The sequence below is a fragment of the Hemiscyllium ocellatum genome, chromosome 10 (genome assembly GCF_020745735.1).
Source record: "Hemiscyllium ocellatum isolate sHemOce1 chromosome 10, sHemOce1.pat.X.cur, whole genome shotgun sequence".
Classification (NCBI taxonomy): domain Eukaryota; kingdom Metazoa; phylum Chordata; class Chondrichthyes; order Orectolobiformes; family Hemiscylliidae; genus Hemiscyllium; species Hemiscyllium ocellatum.
In genome coordinates, this window is record NC_083410.1 from 95699608 (window position 1) to 95713675 (window position 14068).

General features: G+C 43.2%; 1 protein-coding gene across 1 annotated transcript in view; it reads left to right on the plus strand.

Annotated features, from left to right (window-relative positions):
* Positions 1–14068, plus strand: part of ccdc170 (coiled-coil domain containing 170) — a 93811-nt gene that overhangs the window by 58593 nt on the left and 21150 nt on the right. The window contains exon 7 of the mRNA XM_060831154.1: positions 28–349. Coding sequence (XP_060687137.1) covers positions 28–349 — 322 coding nt within the window. The remainder of the gene's footprint in view (positions 1–27; positions 350–14068) is intronic.

Consider the following 14068-nt stretch of genomic DNA (forward strand, 5'->3'; position numbering starts at 1 on the left):
CAATGTTTATTCTTTGTAACCTCTCAGGACTTGGACAATGCACTGAATGCTAAACACCACCTTGAAAGAGAGAACAGAAGCCTCCAGGACAGGCTGGACTCAACACAAAGAGCATGGGAAGCCTCCAAGTTAGAAATAAGAAGCTGGGAACAGCATTCCAAAGAGCTGGATGGGAATTTACTGACCAGTGTGTGTGAGGCCAAATCAGCTCATACTCAGCTAGAGGCATTCAAGCATCAATTGGCATTCCTGCTCAACAAGACAGATGTGATAGTTCCACCCACTGAAGATGCAATCAAAGAAAGAATCCGTGAAGTTTGTAACAGTGAGGAAGCTAGCAAACAGGTAAGTGGTCTTCATAAATGTTGAGGGCCGTAAAGTTGTCATGAAAGTTGGAGTGGTGGGATTTGATCTGCTTGGCATTCAGGAAACTGTGTGGGAAGGGAGCAGACTTGGTTGTAGGTAATGATCCATTTCCATAATATTGCTCCATCTCTGCCTGTATCTCAGTACATCCACCGCTGTGACGCTCACTGACACTGGAGTAGAGTGGTGCTGGAAAAGCACTGCAGTTCAGGAGGATGCTGCCTGAACTGCTGTGCTTTCCCAGCACCACTCTACTCCAGAATCTGATTTCCAGCATCTGCAGTCATTGTTTTTACCTCGCTCATTGACACTCCAAACCCATTCTAATTGTCTATTTGTTGCCTTTCCATCCTCCATCCCTGATTAAATTAAGGTCATCCAAAACCCCAAACTAGGGAAGGCGATGATCCCATGGTATTATCATTGGACTGTTCATCCAGAGACCCAAGTGGTGTTTTGGGACCTGGGTTCAAATCCTGCCATGACAAGTGATGGAGTTTGAATTCAATAAAAATCTGGTATTAAGAATATAATGATGGCCATGAATCCATTTTTGATTGTTGGAAAAGCCCATCAGGTTCACTCGTGTCCTTCCAGCAAGGAAACTGCTATCCTTACCTGCTCTCAACTACATGTGACTTCAGATCCACAGTAACAGCCCTTTGAGATGGGCAATAAATAATAACCAGTGCCATCCTCATACCGTGAATGAATAAACCTTTCAAAAATTCAAATTTGCACCATCTTATTTATCTTTTAAATTTGTTCTCACTAATTCATATTGACGTCCACCACCTCGTTGCTAGTATTCTCAATATACTCCTACAAAGGCCAGGTTCTCCTTGGATGATGGGGGGAAGTGGGGGGAGGGGAATGGATCTGAGGTCAAGATTAGCCACAATCTACTTTAATGATGGAACTGGCGCACCCACCAACTCCCACAGTTACCTGGATTACACCCTACCTCCCACCCTACCACCTGCAAAAATGCTAGCCCATGTTCCCAATTCCTCTGCCTCCGCAGTATCTGCTCCTAGGAAGACCAATTCCACCACAGAACACACCAGATGGCCTCTTTCTCTAACGACCGTAATTTCCCCTCCCACATGGTTGAAGATGCCCTTCAGCACATATCATCCATGTCCCGCACCTCCACCCTCAAACCCCACCCCTTCAACCGCAAGAACAGAACCCCCTGGTCCTCACCTTCCAACCCACCAACCTCCACATAAACTGCCTCATCCACCGACATTTCCACCACCTACAAACGGACCCCACCACCAGGGATATATTTCCCTCCCAACCCCTATCCACTTTCTGCAAAGACTGTTCCCTCCGTGACTACCTGGTCAGGTCCATGTCCCCCAACAACCCAGTGTCCCCTCCTGACACCCTCCCCTGCCACCGCAGGAATTGGAAAACCTGCACTCACACCTCCTCCCTCACCACCATCCAAGGCCCTAAAGGAGCCTTCCACATCCATCAACGTTTCACCTGCACATCCACCAATATCATTTATTGTATCTGTTGCTCCCGATGCAGTCTCCTCTACAGTGGGGAGATTGGACGCCTCCTCACAAAGCACTTTAGGAAACATCTCCAGGACACCCGCACCAATCAACCCCACCGCCCCGTGGCCCAACATTTCAACTCCCTCTCCCACACTGCCGAGAACATGCAGGTCCTGGGCCTTCTCCACCGTCGCTCCCTCACCACTCGACACCTGGAGGAAGAACGCCTTATCTTCTGCCTCGGAACCCTTCAACTCCAGGGCATCAACATGGACTTCACCAGTTTCCTCATTTCCCCCTCCCCACCTTACCCCAGTTCCAAACTTCCAGCTCAGCACCATCCTCAAGACCTGTTCCACCTGTCAATCTTCCTTCCCACCTATCTGCTCCAACCTATCACCTATACCCTTTCCACCTATCACACTCTCAACTACATCGTCCCCAGCCCCACCCCCTCCCATTTACCTTCCCATCCCCGAGGCTTCCAGCCTCATTCCTGATGAAGGGCTCCTGCCCGAAACGTCAAATTTCCTGCTCCTCGAATGCTGCCTGACCTGCTGTGCTTTTCCAGTGCGACTCTAATCTTGACTTTAATCTCCAGCATCTGCAATCCTCACTTTTGCCGTTTCTGATGCTATTATTGATAATGTCAGCACTCCGCGTGACCAGGCCCTCTTTCTCTGCCCAAGGTACCCTGCTGCTTTGCCATGTTGAAAATACAGTGAGACTAACAGCAGATCCAGCCCACCTGTAATTGCCACCCTGATTGGAGTTTGCAATGTCTGTCCACAATACTGAGAAACACATAGGCAAGTTGGCTACTCTTAACTCAGATCTGTGAGTTCAACTAAGACTATTGGCCAGGTCAGGAAGGCATCAGATTGAGATGAACAATAAAACAAGAATTCTGTTGGTTATTGTGACCTTATTATGTCATTCCAAGAGACAACCTACATAATCCTCAAGCATGTTATAACGAAACTGGGTAAACCCCTCTGCTAATTTAAACCCGATACACGGAGAAGTTTACCTCATGTCATAATCTGTTAAATTTCGAGAGGCACAGAGCTATCCCAGAGATCACTATTTAAAGTAAAACTTAACAATTTCATTCTTTAAGTCCAAACGAGAACATTAAACAACTCCTTTTCCTTAAACCTATCTTTTACCTCCCACTCTACAGTACTGGTCCGATTTTAAGATTTACAAAACAAAAACACATTAAAAAATATGATTAAGATTTACAAAAAAAGTCATGTTTCAAAACCAGTTAGCTTGTTGATTGTCCGTTGTAGATTCTTCACTGTATTTTCCTGGGTCCTCGCTTCTTCAGTTATCTGCTGCACAGATCTTTCATATGAACAGGTACCCTTCAGATGGCTATTCATCTAACAGTCTGTACTTGTTGGTGCTTGGCAGTTCTCCCCCAACTGTTCAAAATGTCTGGTTTTATACCCAAAACATTGGACCATTTCATTGGTTTGATGTCATCCCAAACAGTAAACTTCAAATTCAATCGGATTTTGGTATCTGGGGCATAATTTAAACTTATTGGCTAGACTTGAATTTGTTTTTGTTCCATGGCAACACAACTCAGGCTATCTTGACCAAGTGTTACATTTTTCACCTTGTTCAGGACGCTTTATGCTTTCAGTCAGTACTTGTTAGCTTCCTCCCACTCTTAAAGATACAGTATACCTTTACAACATACAAATGGAGGGCTTTCTTCCAAGCTCAACTTTTACTTCGCTAGGACAATAATTCATTGTGAGAGACTTTTGAGCAGTTTTGAGCATATCTATCACCTTTTTGACAAAGTCCCATTGAGGGTAATCTCCCATCCCTGCCGTTACCCCATTTTCACTTGCCTCTCGTCAAAAGTTCCCTGGATCTGAGCATAGTCTGGATAATCAAGCTATAATAATTGATCTGTATCAAAGTACATCTTACATCAATTAAAAATTTACTAAGATTTAAAAGATGAAAAAGACTGGTAAGAAATTGCAACACACCAGGAAACTGTATTCCTCCATGGTCTAAAAACCAAATGCTAACTATTATTGCGTTAGGATGATCATCACAAGATGGTAAAGGAAAAGCAAAGCCATTTTAATTCATGCATCCAGAGATGGCCTAGTGTTGCATCCAGTGTGGTAACTAATTATTTCTGAAATGGTTCTTCAGGGTTGTCTTCCCTGCTATATCAAGTACTGTACCCTCTTCCATTACATTGGTCTTCCTCTGGGTGAAGTCTGAGCAATGACAGCCTGTTTTTCATTTCTCCTAAGTTTCAATTCGATTGATTTGACATGATGTTGGACAGTGTGCCAATTCACTGTTATCCAACATGAAAGTTATCCTCTGCGTGAAGCAGCATTTCTGGCCAACAACTTTAAAATAATCTCTTACATTTGAATCTGTCGATTGTATTCTTACAGCTGAACCTGGCAGGTTATAGTCAGATACCAGAGACATTACAATGGGGGACAAAGAGACGGCAGACCAATTAACTGTGTACACTGCTTCTGTTTGCAAAAAAGGAGGACACAAATAATGTCCCAAATTTGTTGCCAATTCCCGGTTCAATTACCGACTCAGGCGACTGACTGTGTGGAGTTTGCACGTTCTCCTCGTGTCTGCATGGGTTTCCTCCGGGTGCTCCGGTTTCCTCCCACAGTCCAAAGATGTGCGGGTCAGGTGAATTGGCCATGCTAAATTGCCCGTAGTGTTAGGTAAGGGATAAATGTAGGGGTATGGGTGGGTTGCGCTTCGGCGGGTCAGTGTGGACTTGTTGGGCCGAAGGGCCTGTTTCCACACTGTAAGTAATCTAATCTAATCTAACACCGGAAAGCTGACTTTCTTCAGTGCTTTGTCTACCTTTTACAGAAGTGTTTCATTAGGTCATGAGGGAATCTACAATCATCTGCTCCAAAGAATTGAGCCTTACAAAAGTTTTGTTTTCCAATACCAGTGAAGAAAGTTCTTTCCTGCTCATCGTTGAAGCATACTTGAAACTCTACTCCAGAACAGGAGGCTTACCTGTTCCCTTGGCTGTCATCCTTGGTGTCTCCATTTGCTTTCACAGAAGGTCAGAGAGACTCCCTCTTTGTGGTCAGTGACCTTCTTCATTGTCAGATAGCTAAACCTTAATGGATGCTTGAAATGAAGCAAATATTAATGTGATGGCTAATTACAGGCCCATCTCATGCCTTTATGTCTCTGTGGCCACAATTCTTCCGTATCAGTGCCACAAAGATCGATCTGTTCCTTTTTAGTGAAAATCTGGATTAGCTGTTTTCTGTAATGCCTTGTAATACAGCTATTTGGAGGATACAGAATATTCTTACCCATTTCAGTCTTCTTTAACAACGGGCGCCTCTAGGAATGCAACAATTTCTCTCTACACTAATCTCCAAGAATTTTCCTTTTGTTCCCCCCCCAGTTGATATCATGAGAGAGGGAGACAGAAAGCAGGGAACTACAGGCCAATTAGCTATTAAGAAACAGATAGTAGGAATGAATGGGTTATTTTCTGGCTGAGAAAATTTAACCTGTGGTGAGCCACAGGGATTTGCTCCAGGCCTGCACCTATTTACAATTTGTCTTAATGACTTGGATGAAGGGACTAATAGTGTGGTAGCTAAATTTTCTGATGGCACAAAGATAAGTAGGAAAGTAAATTGTGAAGAGGACATAAGTAAGTACAAAGGAATGTAGACAACATAAATATGCATAGAAGCAGAGAACAGAGAACAATACAGCACGAACCAGGCCCTTCAGCCCTCAATGTTGTGCTAACCTGTGAACTAATTTAAGCTCATCACCCTACATTATCCCATCGTCATCCATATGCCTATCCAAGGACTGTTTAACTAAATTGGCAGGTAGGGCATGCCAATCATTACCATTCGCTAAGTAAAGAACCTGCCTCTGACATCTGTCTTAAATCTATCACCCTTCAATTTGTAGGTATGCCTCCTTGTACAAGCTGACGTCATCATCCTAGGAAAAAGACTTTCACTGACTACCCTATCTAATCCTCTGATAATCTTGTATGTCTCTATCCAATCCCCTCTTAGCCTTCTTCTCTCCAATGAGAACAGACCCAAGTCCCTCAGCCTTTTCTCATAAGACCTTCCCTCCAGACCAGGCAACATCCTGGTAAATCTCCTCTGCACCTTTTCCAATGCTTCCACATTCTTCCTGTAATGGGGAGACCGGAACTGTACACAATACTCCAAGTGAGCCTGCACTAGCGTTTTGTACAGGTGCAGCATGACATTACAACTCCGGGACTCAATCCCTCTCCCAATAAAACCTAACACACTGTATGCCTTCTTAACAGCACTATCAACCCGGTTGGCAACTTTCAGGGATCTATGTACATTGACACCAAGATCCCTCTGCATGTCCACACTATCAAGAATCTTTCCATTGACCCATTATTCTGCCTTCCTGTTATTCTTCCCAAAGTGCATCACCTCACATTTATCTGCAATGAACTCCATTTGCATGGATCTGGAACTTTTATAAATTAATTTATGGGATGCCTATCCCTAATTGCCTAGAGGGCAGTTAAGAGTCAACCACATGACTGTGTGGTTCAGGATGTGTAGGCCAGAGTAGGTAAAGCAGTAAATTTCCTTTCTAGGGCATCAGTGGAACAAATGGATTTTTCCTAACAACCATTTCACAGTCACCATAAGATTCTTAATGTCAGAGCATAATTGAATTCAATCTCCACTATCTGCCCTTGGTGGGATTTAAACCCATGTTCTGAGGTGTTATCTGGGTCTCTGGATTAATAGTTCACCTATAACACCACTAACCCATCACTGTCCCTTGGAGTATAATGTGGAAGATGTAAAATTTAAATGAAGAATGAGAAAACGCAAATAGAGTCATAGAGATGTACACCATGGAAACAGACCCTTCAGTCCAACCCGTCCATACCAACCAGATATCCCAACCCAATCTAGTCCCATCTGCCAGCACCTGGCCCATATCCCTCCAAACCCTTCCTATTCATATACCCATCCAAATGCCTCTTAAATGTTGCAATTGTACCAGCCTCCACCACATCCTCTGGCAGCTCATTCCATATGCTTACCACCCTCTGCGTGAAAAAGTTGCTCCTTGGGTCTCTTTTGGTCAGAGATTGCAGGAGGGATGAGGGTGTCCTGGTACATGAATCACAAAAGATTAATATGCAGGTTTAGCAAGTAATTAGGTAAGCTAACAGAATGTTATCATTTATTGCAAGGGACATTGGATATAAAAGCAGGGAGGTTATGCTTCATTTGTACAGGATGCTGCTGAGACCACATCTAGAGAAATGCATCGCACTGGCCACGTTCTTTAAAGAGGGATGTAAATGCATTCGAAGCAGCACAGAGAAGGTTTACAAAAGGTGAAGTAAAGTCACCATAATCCTACTCCACTGTAGAGCTGCTCCATCATGAGACAGGTGACTGGTGGTAGTTTAACCTGAGGGTCTCTGCACTTCAGGTAAGGGGAGAGGTTGACAAGAGAGCCCTTTGTAGTATCCTCAGCTTTATAGGAATTGAACCAATGCTGTTGTCATCTGTGTTACAAGCCAAATGTCCAGCTAACTGAGCCAGCATTCAATAAGATCATAACTGATCTCATTGTGCCCTTCACTCCAATTTCCTACCTGCTCCCATACCTCTTGGTTTTCTCATCAACCAAAAAGTTAATTATAAAATAATTACTCCAGTAACTCCAATTCAGTGGTGGAAGAGTAGAGTGTAACTAGTGATACAACCAGGTGGCTTCAGCTAACTATTAATCACTTTCTTAATCCAGAATTGCTTGCTTCACTAACATTAACATAATGTTGCCAAGAAGAAAACTGGGAAGGGAACTGCACTGAACTGCACACAGCATTTCTCACTTTAAAGCCAAAGACCTATAAAGAAACGAAGGAGTATTTTTACATTGTACCTTTCAAGACCTAGCAATGTCCCGGAAGCCCTTTACAGATCATGGAAGCCCTTTTTGAAAACAAAAAAAACTGTAATCTCCTTTTTGAAATGTAAATTCCGTTGTAACGTCTGACAATGCAGTGTGATAATGAAGTCGCAAGGACTAGTGCTGAAATAAGTGATCGGATCATTAGTGTGGTGAGGGATAAATGTAGGGCAGGTCTGAGTTTCTTTCAGGAATGCCAAGGAATCTTCTTACATCTGCTGAGTCCTCATTTTGCACAAAAGGTAGGACCTCCAACAGTTCCTCAGGTCTGAAACGTGTAATCTGGATTGAGGATTAAATCCACAGCCTCTGACTTGGTGTTGACTCTGAGCCACACCTATGGAGCACCAGAAAAGCTGCTTGTTGATCGTATCTGTCCCACATCAGTTCCAATCAGGTAAATGTTAAAGACCCCCTTTAACTGCTTCACTCCAATAGTTCTCTCCGTAAGCCATGTTTATTCCTCAATCAATATATTAAAACCACATATTGTCTAGTTATTTTTATGCTGCTGTTTGTTAGAGCCTACTGTTTACAAATTGGCTGCTGTTTCCTACAGTGAACACATTCTGAACATACTTAACTGGGTGTGGAGCACTTTGGAAGTCCTAAGGTATTAAAGGTGCTATGGAAATACACATACTTTATTTACTTTGAATACATCCTGCTGATGGTTCCAGCTCAGAGGTTTCAATCCATCGTATCTGGGTCAAGAGATTGTTCAAGTCTCACTCCAAAGACTTGTGCACTTGGTCCTGATGTTCCAGGGCAGGACTGAGAGAATGCTACATTGCTATAGTTGCTGGCTTTCAGGTGAAGCATTAACTTGAAGCCCTGTCTATCCTTTCATAAAGGATTTAGTGATCACTGTTGGATAATGGGAAGGGGAATTCTCCAGAGTGTTTTGAAATTATTTATCCCTCAACCAACATCACTTTTATAAAAAAAGCCTAACTTAGTCATTATCCCTTTGCTGTTTATAGAAGCTTATTGGAAGTAATTTAGTTGCTGTGTTTCCTCTATCAATTCAGTAATGGCTGCTGCTGACACAATGAAAGGTGCTTTATAAATGCAATTGTTTTTACCTTGTTAATTCTGCCTCATGGGAGTTTTCTCTAATTGTCTCAGTGGGCATATTGATCTATGAATGAAGCATTGATTCTGTGTCTCAGGCAAAAGAGGGACTGTGCCACCAGGTAGCGGTGTTCTCTCATTAACGTTCGGAGTTTTTTACCTGTAACATGTGGTAATTCAGCTCTGAATAATTATTGCTTGTCTTTTAGTTACAAAGTTATACAAGATTGAGTGCTGAGCTAGTGTAAATTATCACTGAGTGAGGATTTATAACTTCCTGGTGACAATCCAAATTAACTCAAATTTGTTTTGAACTTGTATTCCAGGCTGAAATTTTAAAATTGGACTCATCTGGATCTCTGCCATCTAATCTCTGTCCCTCAATTGCCAGGTGTCTTTATTTTAAGGGGGATTATCACAAATAAAAGAATTTTCTGTCAATGTAGCTCTGTTTGTGTTTAGGTAAAGTCAGAAGTCACACGACACCAGTTATAGTCCAACAGGTTTTTTTGAAGTCACAAGCTTTCGGAGCACTGCTCCTTTATCAAGTGAAGTCTCCACCTGATGAAGGGGCAGTGCTCCAAAAGCTCGTGATTTCAAATAAACCCGTTGGACTATAAACCCGTTGTGCAACTTTTGAGCTTCTCCACCCCAGTCCAATACTGGCACCTCCCAATGTATTTAGGTAACTTAATTATCTTCATTTTGAAAAGTAGGACAGAAGGTCAAGTTATGTTTGTGGTGGGGGTGGGGTGAGGGAAGTTATTGAGCAAGTGGTAAAGAGGTTTCTACTGAGTTCTTGTGAGATTAGTTAGTTACTTATTAAGTCCCTTGGGTTTTGTTAATGTCACAAGCGAAAGAAGCTTTTCCACATTGACTGAATCAAACCTCTTTGTAACTTTAAAGATTTCTCTCCCTGGTCACCCCTCAGTGTCTCCCCCACAGAGGACAGTCCTGATTTAATGGTGTAACCTCTTAGTTCTAACACAATTGTTTCAGGCCTTCTTTGGTGGCTCAGTATTCTTCTTAGAAAGTGGCAGTGTCAAAGTTTGCAAATGACCTTGGAAGAATTGTGAACAGTAAGAAGGGCAATGTGTTACACCAGACAAGTTAGTTGGTGCCACATAAAGTTTAATGCAGAGATGTATGATTGAAGGTGAGCAGGGTAGGTAGACAGAGCAGTAAGTAAAGCAGAGTGTTCTCAACTTAATTAAGAAGGACTTCAAGTTCAAAAGCAAGGAGGCGCTTTGAATAAGACACTTATTAGACTTCAGCTGAAGTACTGTGTACAATTCTGTGTTACAGGATTGATACGAATAAATTAGAGAGAGTGCAGAAGAGGATTACAAGAATGGTGATGAGTCACTTCCATTATGAGGATAGATTGACGAAGCTGGTATTGAGTAAAATGCCAAGAGGAGATCTAATAGAGGTTTTAAATCTTCAATGGGCTGCAAGAGGTTGATCGAGAGAAAATGTTATCGCTTTTAAAACTATCTAGAACAAGAGGACATAGATCAAGAGTGATCTGCAATAAAATGCAAGAGTGAAGTGAGGCAAACGTTTTTCCATAGCAAGGAAATTCGCCAGGTATGGAATGCACTGCCTGGAAATGTGTTGGAGGCAGGATCAATTGAGGCATTGAAGAAGGCTTTGGATTAAAAAAATGCAAGGGTTTAGGAAAAGGCAGGAGATTGGCACTTGGTAATGATGATCATTTAAAGAAAGCATGGCCATGATGGGCTGAATGGCCTCATTCTGCATCACAACAACTCTGTGGTGTATCCAGCAGCGCCAGAAATGGGTAGTGCCATGGACGGGGTCAGCATGAATCCCAGAGAGAGGAAATTTGTGTAGTTGTTATTTGGGCTGAGGGGAGCCTAGGGAAGGGAGCCAGGGCTGGGAGGGACTTGTTATGGAGGCAAGGATCTGGAGGACCATAGGCAGAGAGCAATACCTGTGGGTGGGTGGGGTTGCCAGAGTGCCCAGGCCACATCTCCAGCCCCTCTCAATAAATAATGTGACTATTTTCAACAAGGTTGTGAAAGAAACAGCATTTACAGTGGCCCCTTTGCCACTGGAAGTGATTTGAAGACCTAAAGTAGGGGGATATCTGGGCACTTAAAGCACTCAATTGGGATTAGGTGGGCACCTTTGTGTGCAGGAGGTCAAGGGTGAGCAAGAAAGCCACCTGACATTGTTTGCTTCTACCGATAACATGCCTGGTGGGGGGATTGGGGGTAAATAAAATCCAGCCAGTGGAGAACAGAACACAATGCACTATTTTTTAAAATTTTGAATTTAAAACCTCTGAAATATTTTCATACATCTTTAAATGTAAACCATTCCCTTTGTGCTAAGTCGATTGTTTCAAAGGTTACTGTGACCAATTCGATCTTTGTTTATGCCTTGGGAAAGACAAAAGAAACACCAAAATCTGGTTTGACTACAGGTTGTAAGTATTGTACGGACGTTGTAAATTTGACTGGAGGAATCGGTTCCTGTTTGGGTCGAGATGAAGTGATTACATTGAAACATCAAACAATGGTGTTATTATCAGGAGATTTTGGTTCTATTGGAAGTATTGATCCAACTCTAGGGAAAGCTTTGTGCTTGATCATTCAGTTCCATGAGGCTGGGGAGCTGCTGTTTAAATGCGCCATACCCACCCAGAGAGGGAAGGTGTACAATGTCAAACATGGATCTGTTTGGCTCTTGTCCATTTCCTCTAGTGAATGAAATTCATTGGGGTGGGGGCATTGGATGACACAATGGAATTGTACATCTCTTCCATCTTTACCCTGTTTTTGCCCATCAAGTGTTCTGATTGTTCCAGCTAACCCATGCCTGTAATGAGTGTAGGCCCAAGCTTCATTCTTGGCCAGTGTTAGCAAACACTGTACTGGCTGCATTTGGTGGTAGGAGGTCATGGTATCACACTAGCTTCAGAATCCGAATGCTGTCGGCTTGAGCTTCACTCCAGAACATCTAGGCTGACACTTGGATCTGGTGCTGAGGTTTCAGGTGCCATGTTAAATGGCGGTCCATTATGTCCTCTCAGATGGATGGGGAAGGTCTATTCAAAGCCAAAGTGGATTGTACTCCTCAGTGTCGTGACCAATATTTACCCCTTAACCAACATCATTGAAAGTGATCACCTAGTCCGTCTCTCAGTACTGCATGTGGGAACTTGCTCTGTGCAAATGGCTGTAGCCTTTCATACATCGCAATGGCGATTGTATTTCAACACCTATTAATGAACTCTGATTCAATTTGAGATATTGGGAATTGTGAAAGATGCTTTTAGAAGTCTGAGTAATCATGGTAACTAGAGCCTAACATTTTGAACATTGCTGAATTAGAGTAATAGAGTCATAGAGATGTACAGCAACTTTGGTTCAACCTGTCCATGCTGACCAGATATCCCAACCCAATCTAAACCCACCTGCCAGCACCCAGTCTATATCCCTCCAAACCCTTCCTATTCTTATACCCATCCAAGTGCCTTTTAAATGTTGCAATTGTACCAGCCTCCACCACTTCCTCTGGCAGCTCATTCCATACACGTACCACCCTCTGTGTGAAAATGTTGCCCCTTAGGTCTCTTTTATATCTTTCCCCTCTCACCCTAAACTTATGTCCTTTAGTTTCTGGACTCCCCCGCCCCAGGGAAAAGACCCTGTCCATTTATCCTATCCAGGCCCCTCATGATTTTGTAAACCTCTATAAGGTCACCCTTCAGCCTCCAATGCTCCAGGGAAAACAGCCCCAGTCTGTTCAGCCTCTCTCTTTAGCTCAAATCCTCCAACCCTGGCAATTTCCTGTATCTCCTTTCTGAACCCTTTCAAGTTACACAACATCTTTCCCACAGGATGGAGACCAGAATTGCACACAATATTCCAACAGTGGCCTAACCAATGTCCTGTACAGCCGTAACATGACCTCCCAACTCCTGTACTCAATACTCTGACCAATAAAGGAAAGCATACTAAACGCCTTCTTCACTATCCTATCTACCTACGATGCCACCTGCACTCCAAGGTCTCTTTGTTCAGCAACACTCCCTAGGACCTTACCATTAAGCGTATAAGTCCTGCTAAGATTTGCTTTCCCAAAATGCATTTATCTGAATTAAACTCCATCTGCCACTTATCAGCCCATTGGCCAATCTGGTCAAGATCCTGTTGTAATCTGAGGTAACCTTCTTCGCTGTCCACTACACCTCCAATTTTGGTGTGTTCTGCAAACTTACTAACTATACCTCTTATGCTCACATATGGATCGTTAGCTGTCTTCAGGTAGACACATCCATGAACACCAACTAGCCACGAAACGACATGACCAGCTATCCTTAGTAGCTACACACGCAACATGAGTTCAACTGGGACAACACTACTATTATAGGACAAGCCAAACAGAGAACAGCCAGGGAATTCCTAGAGGCATGGCCCCATTCCACAGATTCAATCAATAAGCACATCGACCTGGACCCAATATGCCGACCACTGCAGCGGACAGCTGGAACTGACAACCGGAAGCGGCAGATTCAAACCACTACAAATGGCGGAGGAAAGATCACAGAAGCGCTTCGCAGGAGAGTCCCCAGCACTGAGGATATCACCTAGACAGGGGTCTAAACATCTGCAACACAAATTCCCAGCTCGGCGAACAGAACCACAACAATGAGCACCTGAGCTACAAATCTTCTCACAAACTTTGGAGAAAACATCAAAATGGGAGAAGGTTCTCCTGGGACTAGTGAATGGTTTGTAGTGGAGTTACCCAGCAGTCAGTATTTGAACTCTTGCTTTTCTTGATATATATTAATGATGTGGATATTGGTGGGCAGGGGGAAATTTCCAAGTTTGCAAATGACACTGAACTTGGAAAAATTGTAAACTCTGAGGAGGACATGTGTGGAACTCCATAAGTATAAGTTGGTGGATTGGGCAGATAAATGCCAGATGATGTTTAATGCAAAGAAGCATGAGGTAATGCACATTGGTCAGAAGAACGCTGAAAGACAACAGAAAATAGTGGGTACAATTCTAAAGTGAGTGCAGGATTGGGTGGATCTGGGTGTATATGGCATAGACCATGGAAGATGGCAGTGCAGGAGGGAAGAG